At 40.0% G+C, this 17,515-nt stretch overlaps 1 protein-coding gene across 4 annotated transcripts in view; it reads right to left on the reverse strand.

The window, feature by feature from the left end:
- The window catches only part of Dnajc24 (DnaJ heat shock protein family (Hsp40) member C24), a 35,299-nt gene that overhangs the window by 9,715 nt on the left and 8,069 nt on the right, over positions 1-17,515 (reverse strand). For all 4 annotated transcript variants that reach the window (XM_087653279.1, XM_087653277.1, XM_087653278.1 and 1 more), the window contains exon 3: positions 5,179-5,317. In XM_087653279.1, coding sequence (XP_087509405.1) covers positions 5,179-5,317 — 139 coding nt within the window. The remainder of the gene's footprint in view (positions 1-5,178; positions 5,318-17,515) is intronic.

Here is a 17,515-nt window from a genome sequence, read left to right on the forward strand (position 1 = left end):
GCTATCAATCACTAGCTGTGTGACCTTGGTGAAATTAACTAACCACAAGAAGCTTTTTGACTTCCTCTGGAAACAGATAATGCTATCTTCCTCACGAGGGTACTAAAATAATATTTAAAAGGTAGTTACTATAGTTCTAGTATGCAAAAATACTATTTTAACTGTTAATATCTCATATTTTTCCCATTGAACTCTGTACCAGAGCATAAGAAAATGACTAAAACCTAGTTCATCGTTAGGAAGATGCTTCAAGTTCCTTCAAGTGGAGGGAGGGAGGGAAGGAGGGAGGGAGGGAGGAAGGAACTCCTCACCTCATCTGGTTTCATAACAGTTGTCTGTCTCTCATTAAAACAGATGCATTAATATCAAACATATATACACCACACCCGCCTCCCCAAGAGAGAGACAGGCAGAGAGAGGCAGAGAGAGAGGCAGATGAGGGACTGTGGGAGCAGAGAGCAGCATGAAATGGAAAGGCCCAGTAGCTGTGGAGGTGAGCTGGTGAGCCACAGTGAGGAGCTCTGAGGAAGAAGTGAGCACACAGGGAAGGAGAAGACAAGAAGTGCAGCCTGACCTGGAGGTAACCAGCAAGGCCGCTCCAGTCTACGCACAGAAGAAAACAATGGAAGAGGCAACTGGTCTTGATTTTAAATCAACCAACTTCCACTGGGTCAAATAAACACACAGAAATTGGGAGTGATTAAAGCAGAAAATACAGTTTAATTAAGTCAGACACTTCAAAGGGGTGTGCTCTCATTCCAGAATTACAAACATTATTTTTGCCAATAGGTTTTTAATTATTAGCAACTAGTTAACTTTTATTCAAAATTAATAACAAATATTCTTAAAATACTTTGCATGGTAAAAATAGTGACAACTCAGATGAGCAGGGGACCCTCTCAGAGAGTCCTAGTGCTCTCCGGTCCGTCCTAAGACACCAGTCTCAACTGTCTAGATGGATTTTCTGCATCACTTCACATACTTACTTTTCCCAGAAACAGTCGACAAAGAAAAAAAAAATCTCTTGATGCTTATCTACAAGTTTTTACCTGAAGCAAATTTTTACAGTCAATTTTGAAATTCCTAAAATCAAACTGAACTCCTAATCTGACTAATTCAAGTATTTTGTATGGGTCAGTGTTAGGACATAATTTACACAATTATCTACTGGCCTCAAATGGTACCAGCCCAAATTTATATTGTTTACATTTAAAAACACATTTCCCTTTTCTTATAATACATCTTAAAACATAAAAGCCCTTTTCAGAAAGAATTTCAATTTTACACTTAAGATTTGGTGATATGATACATGGATATTTGTGGAGTTTTAAAGATTCATTCCTCATTGGTACAAGATTTATTTCCTTATCTTCCATGTTCAAATATTTATCCTAATAAAGAAATGAAGTGAACTGCATAATAAACCACCAGAAATGACTGGCCATGTCCAGCAAGGAGCAGCGTCTTAGCTGTGTGTTCTGGCAAATCTCTCTCGCCCAGGCTGCTTGGTTATCTACATACTTGGGCACGTATGACAATTAGACACACTGAATGAGAGCAAGATGTATTTTAATAAAAGGTATCAACAGGGATTCCAAACACAGTCCACTTATTTTAAGCTCTAGTTGAAGTTTGTTCCTTTTCAGGTAACAGAAATAGCTCATAGCTGTGTTCTGTGGAGACACTGAGACACTGAGCTCTGTGCAACAGAACATTATAAAACGATTAAATCATACTCCTTGTTATTTCCATGTTATTTCTGTTATTTTAATGTTTCTAATATATAAGAAAATTCTCACACAAGATTTACAAAGACATCAAAATCTTTTGATAGCACTGTTCATGTGAACATCTTACACATCTTGAAAGGGTTCTCCAAGTACACCTCTGGTTGAAATGCAAAGCCTGGTCTTGAATAACTACATGCTTTCTAAGCTCCAAGCAGTTTAAGAGACATCATTACCAACAATACAGTAAATACGCCAACTGGAACTAACTAGTTATTTTTACTAGTTAACACTGTTTTCAAAATGTCTGATCTCTAGACACCCATTATTACTCTTCCTCCTAGACGTGTTTTCCTTTGCCTGACCTACTCTAAAACGCCAAGAAAAGAAGGCAAGGAGAAAAATGTTTTACTTAAGGCTATCTGCCCTACTATCACATTTTCATTAGAAATAACCCATTTAGTTGTTTCTTTTGAGAAGCAAAAAAATATGAATGCCAAGGGTCCTTTTCTGGATTCATCTATGTCTGTGGGCAATACTAATGAGGCTCTTCTGGTATCTGGAGTACCACATGGAAAAGCACTGAACATCAACCACTGAAGCAAGTAGAGCGAGTCAATAGCAGATAGGCATAAATATACTTAACACTGTAAAAGAAGGTTTTACAATCACCATCTCCACATGCACAAAGAGTTCTGCATCACAAAGCTAGTCCATGTCCCCCCCGGCGTGACCCAGAAAAGCTGAGTGCTCTGACCTGGTTTGAGCAATTCTCCTTCTTGCTAGCCTATGCGGATCTTTAACAAATTAGCACCCTCAAAGGTTTCCTTACAGCAAATCTAAATCCTGTTAGAGATTCAAGTTCAATTCATTTGCTTTTGAAAAGCCACATATTGATGAGTAAGAAGAAATTAGTATCAGTATTCAGGTTTATCATGAGAGTTTTTGAGAACAGCTTGAAATTAAAGACTTAAATACAGCATGTCATACTTAGATATGAGTGCTCTCAACAGCAGCCAGTGGCCATTTAAAATGGAAACAGAGTACTCATTTCCAGAGCTTCACTTCTAGTGAAGAATGTACTTTATATTACATATGAAAGTGTCATTAAATGCTATATTTTTACTATCCTAGAAAAGCTCAACTTAATTTGAAGAAATTAGCTCACCTATTTGAAGAAATGGCCAAGCATTTCACATATAGTGTCAAGTTTATTTATCTGAATCATAATTTTTCTGTTGTGATATCATCAATGCCTACAAAAGCCCCTATGACACCTCAAGCTGCAGGCGCTAACTTACTAAAACTTAAAATTCACATTCATAGCTCAGAAGAAACGTGTGGTTCTAGCAGCTTGTCAGTCCCTCCCTACTGACCATTTGTACTTACTCAATCTCTTAAGCCTCCCTGTATGCAATCCTGGGCCTACTATAAACCCAGCTTCCTGGTTCTTTCTGGTTTTAGTTTACCCTACTGCATGCCACATAAGAAGAAAGTAACTTCATGATTTCTGCTCTCTTCTCAGCCTTTGGGAAGTAGACTTCTGGCCAGTTTCATTCACGTGATCTTTGTCATATACAAGCTACAAGTGGCAAAAGTGCAGACACTGAACATCGTGTCTCTACATGCTTTTTTGGTTTTATGTGAATAAGATTTTGCCTGCATATATGTCTGTGTGCCATACATAGGCCTGGTGCCCACAGAGGCCAGAAGAGGGCTTTGACTGACCTAGGACTGGAGCTGTAGATGGTTATGAGCTGCTATAAGGGTTCTGGGACTTGAACCCAGGCCAGTGCCCTTGCTCCAGCCCCATCCTACACTCCTTAGAGGACAGTTTTGTGTGAGTTCTTCTTAAAAAAACTGGTATCCCACATTAGTAAAGATTAACAAAAATGTGAAGAAACTCTCATCTCCAATAGCAGAACTCTGTGTCTTTATGAAGCTAGACCAGCTCACATTCAACATTACAACACACTCAAATGCACTAGCTCCAATATAGTCATAGAAACTTATCATGTGAACCCTTATATAAGGATGGCCCTATGGATAGAATTTGTACTCAAACAAAGGTACTTCTACATTCTTTCTGCCAGAAATACAATCTTAATTACAGAAATATATACACCAAAAAGAAGACCAGATATTTAGGGCACATTTAAAAATCAATGCAAATCCCTTAAAAAGGTATTCTCACTAGGTCCTAATATTAACAAAAATAGACAACACGCTGATCTCTACACTGTAGAAAGGCCCAGATATGACAGTCATACAACAGCACTATAGACAAGTGCTGCAGCTGGCACGCACGCAGGAGCCCGCAGAAGGATTCCTGCAACGTGGAGGCCAGTGACCAGCCTAAGCTACGAGAAAAACAAAACAAAACCGTCTCAATAAACAAAAATGAAAAAATGAAATGCCACTGAAAAATAAATATGTATTTTCCTGGCACAGCTCCCTCAGATACTATGCATTTCTACAAACACTGGCTGTATTCTGTACTATCACATTCTGAAATAAAAGCTTGATTCTCAAATTGATTCTTCATAATCCTAGTAGCAGGAGCCTTAAAGTGCATTTGGTGAGGTGGTTACTGTGTCAGTGTTGGCACGGGAGGAGAATCAACAATCATCCAGTCACCATGAGCTTCTATAAGCAGATCTCAGTCCATGCCAAGCCTGATGTGCTATTGGAGAGGAGCAACTGAGTGTTTTCCCCAGGGCGGAAACTGACTATTGACTCCCCCACGAGCATGTAGGGTGCTTATTGAAAGTCCAAATATAAGGCGGAGCGAGTCCTGTCCCAAGGCCAGTGCTGGAAGACAGCCTATCACTTCGTGTAACTACAGTTCATGTGTGACAAACCTGACCTACATTTTTCTTTCTTTCTCCCAACAGCTTGTCACTGTTTTAAGGAGCTATTTTCAAAAGGCAAAAAGAAATGACCTTTAAAATGATTTAAGCAATGTGCATTCCTAAGGCACCATTGACAGCAGTTTCACAAAAAGTAGCTAATCATGAAAACTACCTTAAAACAAAGGGCACAGCCAACAGAGTGTTGTAGGAGCTAACCTTAGTAAAAGCGTCCTGCAGATAACCATGGCTATGGTATATATTCGTCCAAATATCACACTTAAGATTGTAAGGCACACATAACTAAGTTTAATAAGAAGTTTTAAGCATACACTGCATAAAGTTTGGGGTCTAGAACAACATTTTAGTAGTTTACAGAACGCTCCTTTCCTGTCTTCCAAGAAGCTACAGCAGTTTGTTAATTTCTTAAGAGATACACAATAATCACTAGTAAGAATAGGACAGAATGAAAAAATGATAGAACAAGGAATTACAGTGGTGATAACTGGATGCAAATGCTAGGAAATGCTCCCTAGATGTGGCCTGCACACTGCTTCAAAGAGCTGCCGCCATGGCTCTGTTTCTTCACCACAAGCACCTACCATGCCGCTGCAGGTCATACTTTTTCTTGGTTTCTTCATTCCCTAAAATTTTCCATGCCTGATCAATTTCAATGAACTTCTGCACACACTCCTCCATGGTTCCTGCTGGCACATCTGCACTTTGTTTATCTGGATGATACTGCCAATCAAAAATAAGGGTGGTGAAGAGTTGAGTGCAGTAGGTTTAAAAAGAAAACCCACAAGACAAACAATCATAAAGCTGAGCTTTAGTTAAGAAGATAATGAGACGATGGAAAAGGAAGATGCCAAGGCCATGAGACAACAGTGTTGGGCACAGGAGACAACTGCCAGGTTAATTAGACCACTGCAGTAGCTGCAGATCCACCAGTGACACGATCTGTCACAACGTGCAAAGGCAGCATTTTCTGGATCATTTGCTTATGGAATCACTGGTCTCATGGACAATTTACCTACAGAAGGTGACTAACACAAATAGAAACCGGTACGTGCAGAGCAGCAGGACCTGAAAGGGGAGCACAACCCGCCCAAAGGAAGGCTTCCTTACACAATGTGCTTGGATGTAGATATAATTTAAAAACGGATGAAGACTGTTTTCTTATGAAATTACGCAGCCACAACTTTACACAATCTCACTAGAAAAGACTTCACTTTCTTCTCAATGCTGACATTCAGTTTCTAGGCCACATTTATAAGGAATTCAATAGAACAGTTTAATATAAATTCATTAAACATCATTCTCATATGAGCTTTTTAACTGTTATGAAACTTTTAGTAATGTTTCAGTATTTACACTATTTAGTCCAAACCAAAGATTTCTGCCCAGCTTCTCTGTAACTGAGAAATGCTAACTGCAGCACAGTGGCTGGAGCTTCGCCCACCTACCCTTCCCTCCTTTTCTCCTTAGTTCTCTTGTCTCTCTTATGTCATACACGCCTTTCAACAAACAAAGGAAGAAAGATTAAGTTTAGGACACTTTACTTACAATAACGAACGGATGGTCTGATGGTAACTTTGTTCACGCTCAGGTACATAAGAGACCATCTGACAGCACGAGCTAGAGTTTGCCAACCAGTGTTACTATGAAAGTTTGATCAAACATACTGCAGAACACATTTAAGTTTCAAAGATAGCCCTAGAAATTTTCTCATTTTCTATTTCAAGTAGTTCCAATATAACAGGCAAACAGGCATGCCTTTGTTGCATTACACATGGTGAAGATCAGCATAACAACCCCATAATATCACAGCCGCATTCTTCCACTGACTTCCTTACAGACCTCAAAGGAACACAAGATCTTACCAGCACCCTCACTTTTTATTTAAGGTGCTAATTCAAGTCTACATACCAAATCATGGTAACATGAAGCTAGATAATTTTAATTCACATTAAAATCCAAAGTATGTAAGTTTACTTTTTTTAAACTGTAGGCATTAGCAAAGGATGCACTGTCATGTTATGTATGGATGCACTGTCATGTTATATATAGATACATTGTCATATTATATATAGATACATTGTCATGTTATATATGGATGCACTGTCATGTTATATATGGATGCACTGTCATGTTATGCATGGATACACTGTCATGTTATGTATGGATGCACTGTCATGTTATGCATGGATACACTGTCATGTTATGTATGGATGGACTGTCATGTTATGCATGGATGCACTGTCATGGTAATCTAACTGTGTTTGTTATGTGTTTGACATAAGAGAGACAAGAGAACTAAGGAGAAAAGGAGGGAAGGGTAGGTGGGCGAAGCTCCAGCCACTGTGCTGCAGTTAGCATGGTAATCATGTCTTCTGATCATTATCAGAAGAGAAAACAGATTCTGCCATGTGGTTAGAGAAAAGAGCTGGTAGATGTCATGCATGTTAGGGTAAACAAGGAGAACTAGGTGTCTACTTCACACTTTTCTTTATGCCATATTCATCATTTATTAGCATTTAGACACCTAAACTATCTGTTATTATAACTGAGGAAAAGAAAGGAAGTCTTAACTGCATCATCTTCTCCTTCCAGGACTTAATAATGTGTTCGTAAACACTATTCCAATATGGCAGAGTTCCAGACAGTCAAGGAAAAGTCCAAAGCCAAGATGTACTAAAGCTCACTAGCTAATGCATTCCTGTAATAATGCAGACAAGAAAGCTCACTGTGCTCAGGGTGACTGTGTGTGACATCCAAATACGCCACCAGTGCACATTTAAGATACACTTCAAAGTGAGCCATGGTGGCTCCAAGTTTCAATTTCAGTACTCAGAGAAGCTTAAGTAGATGACTGTCAGCTTGGGCTAACATATAGTGAATTCCAGGCTACCTTAAGATCCATGGTGAACTCAAAGCTAGACTGGACTACACAGTAAAACCTCATCTAAAAAACCAAGAAGAATTTTTTAAAAAATTACATGCAGAATCCCCATTAAAGTTCCAATCCAATTCTTCATAGAGTTAGACAGAACAATCTGCAAATTCATCTGGAATAACAAAAAACCCAGGATAGCTAAAACTATCCTCAACAATAAAAGGACTTCTGGGGGAATCACTATCCCTGAACTCAAGCAGTATTACACGGAAATAGTGATAAAAACTGTATGGTGTTGGTACAGAGCAGGCAGATAGATCAGTGGAAAAGAATTGAAGACCCAGAAATGAACCCATACACCTATGGTCACTTGATTTTTGACAAAGGAGCCAAAACCATCCAATGGAAAAAAGTTAGCATTTTCAGCAAATGGTGCTGGTTCAACTGGAGGTCAGCATGTAGAAGAATGCAGATCGATCCATTCTTATCACCTTAAGTCCAAGTGGATCAAGGACCTCCACATCAAACCAGACACTCTCAAAATAATAAAAGAAAAAGTGGGGAAGCATCTCGAACACATGGGCACTGGAGAAAATTTCCTGAACAAAATACCAATGGCTTATGCTCTAAGATCAAGAATTGACAAATGGGATCTCATAAAACTGCAAAGCTTCTGTAAGGCAAAGAACACTGTTGTTAGGACAAAACGGCAACCAACAGATTGGGAAAAGATCTTTACCAATCCTACAACAGATAGCGGGCTTATATCCAAAATATACAAAGAACTCAAGAAGTTAGACTGCAGGGAGACAAATAACCCTATTAAAAATGGGGTTCAGAGCTAAACAAAGAATTCACTGCTGAGGAATGCCGAATGGCTGAGAAACACCCAAAGAAATGTTCAACATCTTTAGTCATAAGGGAAATGCAAATCAAAACAACCCTGGGATTCTACCTCACACCAGTCAGAATGGCTAAGATCAAAAACTCTGGCGACAGCAGATGCTGGCGAGGATGTGGAGAAAGAGGAACACTCCTCCATTGTTGGTGGGATTGCAGACTGGTACAACCATTCTGGAAATCAGTCTGGAGGTTCCTCAGAAAATTGGACATTGCACTACCTGAGGACCCAGGCATATACCCAAAAGATGCCCCAACAAAGACACATGCTCCACTATGTTCATAGCAGCCTTATTTATAATATCCAGAAGCTAGAAAGAACCCAGAGACCCTTCAACAGAGGAATGGATACAGAAAATGTGGTACATCTACACAGTGGAATATTACTCAGCTATCAAAAACAATGACTTTATGAATTCACAGACAAATGGAGGGAACTGGAAAATATCATCCTGAGTGAGGTAACCCAATCACAGAAAAACACACATGGTATGCACTCACTGATAAGAGGATATTAGACCAAATGCTCAAATTACCCTAGATGCACACAACACATGAAACTCAAGAAGGATGACCAAAATGCAAATGCTTCACTCCTTCTTTAAAAGGGGAACAAGAATACCCTTGAGAGGGAATAGGGAGGCAAAGTTTAGAACAGAGGCTGAAGGAACGCCCATTCAGAGCCTGCCCCACATGTGGCCCATACATATACAGCCATCCAATTAGACAAGATGGATGAAGCAAAGAAGTGCAGGCTGACAGGAACTGGATGTAGATCTCTCCTGAGAGACACAGCCAGAATACGGCAAATTCATAGGCGAATGCCAGCAGCAAACCACTGAACTGAGAACGGGACCCCCGTTGAAGGAATCAGAGAAAGAACTGGAAGAGCTTGAAGGGGCTTGAGACCCCATATGAACAACAATGCCAAGCAACCAGAGCTTCCAGGGACTAAGCCACTACCCAAAGACTATACATGGACTGACCCTGGACTCTGACCTCATAGTTAGCAGTGCATATCCTAGTAAGAGCACCAGTGGAAGGGGAAGCCCTGGGTCCTGCCAAGGCTGGATCCCCAGTGAACGGGATTCTTGTGGGGAGGGCAGTAATGGGGGGAGGATTGGGAGGGCAACACCCATATAGAATGGAGGGGGAGGGGTTAGGGGGATGTTGGCATGGAAACTGGGAAATGGAATAACATTTGAAATGTAAATAAGAAATACCCAATTTAATAAAGATGGAAAAAAAGTACATGCAGAAACATTTAGTCTCAGCATAAGATTTAAATGATGCCCTAGGAATATCATTCTATGCTTCTAGAGAAAGATAAGTATGTATTAAAAGCTCGGAGACTCCAGGAAATTAAAAAGCTTCTTCATGGAAAAGAAAACAACCACCTGAGTAAAGAGACAGCCTACAAGTGGGAAAACTATAATCACACAGCCTATTAAAACCTATAGAAAGACTATATAAAGAACTTCAGGGCTGGAAAGATGGCTCGTAGTTAAGAGCACTGACTGCTCTCCCAGAGGTCCCGAGTTCAGAGGAACCAATATTCATAGCTGGTGAAGATATAAACCAGTGCAGCCGCTGGCAAACCACTCAAAGAGGTTCCTGAAAATCTAAACCACCATATCTCCCGGCTAAACATCTTAGACATACCCATGTCTGACAAACTAAATTCAACCCCTGGGACTCATATGATGGAAGGAGAGAACTGTGGAATGGGTGTGCATACATACACAAACACAAATAATAAAAATATAATATAGGAATTGTAGAAAGAAGAAAAGTATGTCACCTGGGGGATGATAAAAAAATCTCACTTTGTTTTAACAGCAATTCCAAAGCAAAATGAAAAGTCTACAGAGGAATAATATTGCCTATGGTAGTCTCTAATAACAACCAAGTATATCTAATTCAAATTCCTGTCTCCTATAATTACTACTACTTCACTTTGCTGTGTCTCAGGAGCAGAGACAGTGCTGTCTTCATGCTTCCAGAGACCTTAAAGACCCTGTGTTGACGTACACACACACACACACACACACACACACACACACACACACACATCAATAAAAATTAAAAATAGCACTACTCACAGAGCAGTGGTGGCATACACCTTTAATTCCAGTACTTGGAAGGCTTCATGGATTCAAGACTCCATTGGGATAGAAAGTTTTGTCATCTATTTTTGTGGTGACCATTGAGTGGTCAGTACAAGATAATCTTTACCCTTCAGAGAGCATTTTAAGATTTTAACTTCTTTCATTTTTCTCTCCAGAGGCTGGCAGATCTTTGAGTTTGAGGTCTACAGAATAAGCTCCAGGACAGTCAGGACTACATAGAGAAACCTTGTCTCAAAAAAATAAAAAAAAAAAAAAAAACAAAAAAAAGTAGCACTCCTCTTATGATTTTTCTTCATTTTTGTTTTTGAGACAGGCTGTCATGTAGTCCAAGCTGGCTTTGAATTCCTAATCCGCCTGTCTCTTATCTCCTAAACACCGAGACCACAAGCATACACTACCAGGCCTGGCTACAAACTCATTTTCAGTTTTCTGCTGAATCACAAAGCTTTAGAGCATGGGCCTAACTTGTTTGTTGAAATATAATTCATACACCTTCTACCTTACCCATCCAACTCAATGTTTTTGGAGATATCTAACAGAGCTTTACATTACACCATTAACTTCAGAAAATCTTCATCCTATTTAAAGGAAACCCTTCTTATTCCTGTTCCCTTCTCCTCACCAACTACTAGATTACTTCTTGTCTTTGTGGATTTGCCTATGCAGGACAGGAAACATACACACACACAGAAACACATATACTAGCAAGCATGTATATGCACATACTAATTAACCAAAAAGAAGATTGTGATTTGTATAAAAAATACACCTTTCTCAGTTTCTTTGGAAATACTGAGAATAACTGAGAATGTAAAAGGATATAATATATGATACATATATTATTAATAGAAACATTCAAATTTGATGTGAGATATGTGTGTGTTTTGTGTATATGTTTATGTGTGTATAAGTATGTGTGTTTATTATATATGTATATATGTTTATGTTTTGTTTGTATATTTGTGTGCGTGTGCATGTGTGTGTATGCGTGCGTGTGTGTTGCGTGCATGTGTGTGCGTGTATGTGTGTGTGCGTGTGTGTGTGGGTGTGTGTGTGTGCATGCGTGTGTGTGTGCATGTGCGTGTGTATGTGTGTGTGTGTGTGTGTGTGTGTGTGTGTGTATGCAGCTAATACCATATGATGCCTATAAAGGAAAATTGTAGGTTAACTGATAAGAACTTCAATGACTATGAAGAAGTTGGAATGTTGCAGGTCCAGAACCGAAACACAATTTAACTTGTGCTACTTTTAGCTCCCTAACCTCAAATAGTCAGACATTCCTTTCCCAACCCTGTCACAAACTTAACATCCTAAAACTAACAGATAAAAATAGTTTGAAATGTATTAAGTTGAAAAAACTCTAGTTTCCACCAGCCAAAAGGCTGAAAGGTAACTGCTGCTGTTGCATAAGTCTGTGTTCCTGGGCTCTTTGTGTTTGACTCCAGAATAAACTCCTATCCCCTTTAAGGCGAGAGCTGTTGTGTGTGGTATATCTTACATGGTCTGGCTGTGAAACACATCAGCAACCCTTATTAGAGGATTGTGAGGAATAGCATTTTGATTTTAATTCTGATAGAATCTGACATTTCCCATCCTTCCTCAGCCCTCAGAATAAGCCTGAGAGTGAGGCTTCAGTGTGAGGACTTGGCCACATGGACAGATCAACTGAACAGGATATATACATGGCTGCAGGACCAGGCTCTAGGGCCTCTAGAAAAGCCATCTTAGATCTTAGCATCATGGATGTTTTTAAAGACACTACTTAATCTACCTGACATTTTAAAACTTCTCCAACACATCATTACAACACTAATGGCCTTTGAGACCAAATTAGAGTTGGTTTTTGAGATAGTGACCGGTAGCTGTAACAAAGAGGAAGATTTAAAAGAAGAGAAAAGGAGGAAGGGGGGGGCAAGCAGGAAAAGCAGGCAGAGGAAGGGGAAGAGAAAGTGTCTTTTAAAGAAAGGATTAGAGGGGAGAAGGAAAGCTGGGGAACAGAGGATTTTGCACATCAGGAAAAAAGAGGAAGAGGCTGAAGAAAGCAAAGCTTGCATTATTCATGGTATATGTATTTTTCAAAGGAAGTACTATAGGTGGGCTTGTGGAAACCAGATTCACAGTAATCAGAAACCAGGATAGAAGGCTAACCTCTCAGGACACTTTGAACAGCTAGAGTTAAAATTTTAAAGTAAACACTGACCTCCAGCCTCCTCCAAGGATCACCACTAGGACACTGCTGACTCTCCCTGTTCTCTAGCTTCTTTCCTTTTGTTTTTGGTATAATTAAGGATGTGAACACTGACCCTAAGCTAAAGTCGCCCATGCAAAGTAAAGAGTGGTGATGTACAGACACCAACCCTCCCAGTGCTGCTCTCCTGGAGCAACCTGAGGCTGTTGGCAACCACCAAGGCCACACAGTACTAATTAGATGGTGTGCTCTGTCAAAGCGCTCCTGCTCTTCTTCTGGTAATTGATCATTCTGCCATATTAATGAACGTGCATACTGGCTTGAATTCCCCCAAGTGCCTCGCCCTTGAGAAAGAAAAGCAGAGAACTGTGGTTGATGAACACTGCCATTCCCACCCAAGTCAGTTCTAAACATCTTCCTGTTTCTTTCTTTTGAAGAAATGTTTTTGTGGATCCAAAATGCATAGCTTCCTTAACTCTAATTTCTGATTATTTAATTTTACTGGCCTTAGGAAGCTATCATGAAAATTAAATGTATGTAAAAAGCACTGACATTTAATACATATACATTTTAATACATATACATTCAAACTTGATGTGGAATTAAACACATAAGACAAGTGCTGGTGATAATACTTAATCCCTTTCCACTCAATGATAAGAGAAATATACCTAAAATGGGACTCACTTAACGAGTAAGTGACCTTAATATGGATATAGAGACTCGATAGTACAACTAGAACATGAAGAAAACACATGCCCTCTAGACCGCTTCTGATTTTCATTATGGCAAATCAGTTATCATAAAGGAGTCATTAGCCAGTCGGTGCAGGAGGGCTTAAACCTCTGTGGGAGTGGAGTGACTCTTTAATCAATGTGAGTGAGGTTTGGAGATGCGCTCAACTCTTGTTCCTTCAGCTCCAAGACGTCTACCTGCCTCAAATAAGACCATGTTACAAACACTACGAATAGAAGGACTACACAGGTGTCCTTTATACTTTTATACCACAGTAGCATTATGAAAGCCAGAAGGGGGGAAAAAATCCAAAGGTAAAGTCTAACACACTACTGCCACCTAATGCTTAGTAAAATATTGTTTAAAGAAAGTCAACAGTTCATTGTTTTGTATAACAACTAACAAATACAACAGAAGTTTTCAAAAACAGGCATAATTTTCCAAGGTTTTGTGGCTTAGAAAAAAATGTAATCTATGTTAAAGTTTCCAACCCAAAGGTTACTCTTCAAAAGACACCTATTTACCACCTCACTACAACTCAGATACTGTGCCAGCCAATAAGACAAAGGAGAGATCCCTGCCTGGAAGAGTCTCACTGTCTTCTGGAAAAGAACAGGCATGGGAATGATCATTTATAAAGTAATGGTTAAGATGGGGTGCTCAGTTAATAGAATGGAAACTGCTCATTTTGTCAGGGGAGCTTTGTAATAAAGATAGTATCAGTCTGTGGAGGAGCTGTAGAAGATTAGCAAGAACCCAGCTATACCTCTCCTGGGCATATACTCAAAAGATGCTCCAACATATAACAAAGACACATGCTCCACTATGTTCATAGCAACCTTATTTATAATAGCCAGAAGATGGAAAGAACCCAGACGCCCTTCAACAGAGGAATGGATTAAAAAAATGTGGTACATCTACACAATGGAGTACTACTCAGCTATCAAAAACAATGACTTCATGAAATTCATAGGCAAATGGAATAAACTAGAAAATATCATCCTGAGTGAGGTTATTCAACAACAGAAAAACACACTTGGTACGCACTCATTGATAAGTGGATATTAGCCAAAGTTCGAATTACCCAAGATGCAATTCACAGACCACAGGAAGCTCAAGAAGAAGGATGACCAAAATGCAGATGCTCCCACTCCTTCTTAAAAGGGGAAAAAATATCCATAGGAGGGGATATGGAAGCAAAATTTAGAGCAGCGACTCAAGGAATGTCCATTCAGCTACCAAAACTAGGTAAGATTGATGAAGCTAGAAAATGCATGCTGAAAGGGACCAGATATAGAACTCTCCTGAGAGACACATCCAGAGCATGTCCAATACAGAGGTCAATGCTAGCAGCAAACCACTGAACTGAGAACAGGGCCCCCTTGGGGGGAATTAGAGGAAGTATTGAAGGAGTTGAAGGAGTTTGCAACCCCATAAGAACAACAATGCCAACCAACCAGAGCTTCCAGGGACTAAACCACTACTGAAAGACTATACATGGACTGACCCAGGGCTCCAACTGCATATGTAGCAGAGAATAGCCTTGCTGGAGCACCAGTGGAAGACAAAGCTCTTGGTCCTGCCAAAGTTGGACACCTAGGGCAGGGGAATATCGGGGGGGGGGGGCAGTAAGGGGATGTATGGGGGGAATACCTGTATGGGGGGAGGGGGATGGGATGGGATGGGGACTTGTGGACAGGAAACCGGAAAGGGGAATAACATTTGAAATTGAAGTAAAGAAATATATCTAATAAAAATTTAAAAAAAAAAAGATTAGCAAGAGAGAGGATATCCTGGATATCCTGGTCAATGAGACACTACAAAAACAGCACAGCAAATAAGTAAGACAGTCTTCAGAGTTATACACAAAAGAACTGCAAGGCACACAGAGAATGACTGAATGGAACTTTAAATGGTTTGAGTGAACTAAGATTAAAATGAAGCATCTTAAGATGCTAAGGCTCACCTCTATTTAAAACTCCACTTTATCTGCATGAGAGAATATAGCTTTGCTTCAAAAACAAAACAAAAAACAAAATCTGTCCCAGGCATGGGTGAGTTATGACAGCTGGCTTTCTGAGCACAGGTTAGAATAACGATAGGATCAAAGACTGCCAAAGGTTAAGTCACTTCACATGCTGGTCTTAGGCTCACAGGGGTCAAGAAAAACCTACCATGATCACTGAACCTGAGAGGAATAACAGAAAATGAGGAACAGTGGTACCACTGTACAGAGTAGTCAAGAAGCCAACTGCTCTGGAGAGTGCAAGAAGCGGGTGCCACCAAGAACAGAAAAATGAGTGGATAGAATTTCTGCCTCTAGAGAATTTACTTTGGCTGAAGTAGCCACAAGCATAGGCAAGGAAAAACAGGCTATGCTCCCCAGAATTCCGGCAAGGTCCAGCTTACCCACAGATCATAGAAGGCAGAAGAGTTTTTGACTACAGGGTATCTTCAGAACAGCTCTCAAAATTGTACTTTACCCGAACAGAAGAGGAGGAGTGGGCAAGAACGGGGAGAAGTTTCCACTGCCAATGATGACAGGTGAGCTATTTAAACCAATCTTCCCCCAAAAATACAGCTATAGAGTCCAGATAAAACTGAGACAACCATTTATTCCTAATACAAAGAATTAGGTTTCACTTGGTATTTTCAAAACAAAATACTCTCCCTTTTCTCTCCCACCCAGACTGCTCTGTACTCTTCTCTCAAAGCTAGTGGCCTCCTTACTACTTTTTATTCCACATGTCTTAATGCCCTATCTCCTCCATATAATCCACACATGAGAAAGAACGTAAGATATTTTTGTATTCCTGAATCTGTCACCTTACCTTTCAGATACATCCATTTTGCCAGCAAGCTTTATCATTCATTTTTCTTTACAGATTTTAGAGATAAAATTCCACTACCTATTATCCATGTATCTGTTGATGAATATCTGGGTTGGTTCCATTCCCTGGCTGTTGTGAATAATGCGGCAATTAACATGGATTTGCAGCTACCTTGGTAGGTAGATCTATAGTCCTGTAGCTCAATGCCTGGGAGTGGTACAGTCGGGTCATGTGATAGCTCTATTTTTAATTTTTTGAAGAGCCTCCACTGATTTCTCTAATGGCTATACTAGTTTACATGCACATCAGCAATGAATAAGGGTTCCTCTTTCCCCCCTATCTTCATCAGCATCTGCTGTCATTTGTTTTTGTGATTTTTGTGTAGCTAGCCCTTCTAGCTACAGTTATGGAATCTTAATATGCATCCCCTGAATGGCTAAGGATGCTGAAAACTTTTAAAAATATTGAATGTGTTAGATAGTTTTATGTGAACTTGACATAAGCTAAAATCAACTGAGAGGAGGGAACCTCAATTTAAAAAATGTCTCCATAAGGTTGTAATGATTGATGGGGAAGGGTCAAGCTCATTTTGGTGGCACCATCCCTGGATTGGTGATCTTGGATGTTATATGAAAGCAGGCCAAGTAAGCCACAAGTAGCAAGCCAGTAAGCACCACCCCTCCACGGCCTCTGCATCAGTTCCTGTCTCCAGGTTCTTAACCTGTTTGCGTTCCTGTCTTCACTTTTTCATAAACCCATTTGACTCAAGACAGACGCATCAAAGACTAAGAGAAAATGGGTTAATGGAACAGAAAACAGGATAGCTAAGCTAGGCATGGTGGAGCCATGAAACTCTGAAACACCAGTCTTGGGAGGTAGATGTGTGAGGATTAAAAATTCACATCTTATGAATGCAACCTGTGATGCTATGATTTAAGGAGAAATCTTGCTCTTGGAACTCAGCAGTGAGACGGATTGTCTTTGTAGGCTAGTGAGGAGAATGCTGGCTGAGACCTTGTAGGTAGTCAGGGTGGTCTGGTCACCAGGAAGGCCAACCATGGCCTGAGGTGAGTTGATCACTTATGGCAGAGTCCATGATTTCATCAGTCATTCCTACATAAGAATGCATCCATGAAGGATGAGGATTTGGAAAGATCTAGGTGAGTGACCAAGAATATATTCACACATTGCAAGGGAGCTTTACTCTAAATCCATGGGGATGAAAGGTCCTGAATTTGAGGCCTTCCACATCTCACCCTA

Source organism: Rattus norvegicus, chromosome 3 (assembly GCF_021556685.1).
Source record: "Rattus norvegicus strain SHRSP/BbbUtx chromosome 3, alternate assembly SHRSP_T2T, whole genome shotgun sequence".
NCBI classification, from domain to species: Eukaryota; Metazoa; Chordata; class Mammalia; order Rodentia; family Muridae; genus Rattus; species Rattus norvegicus.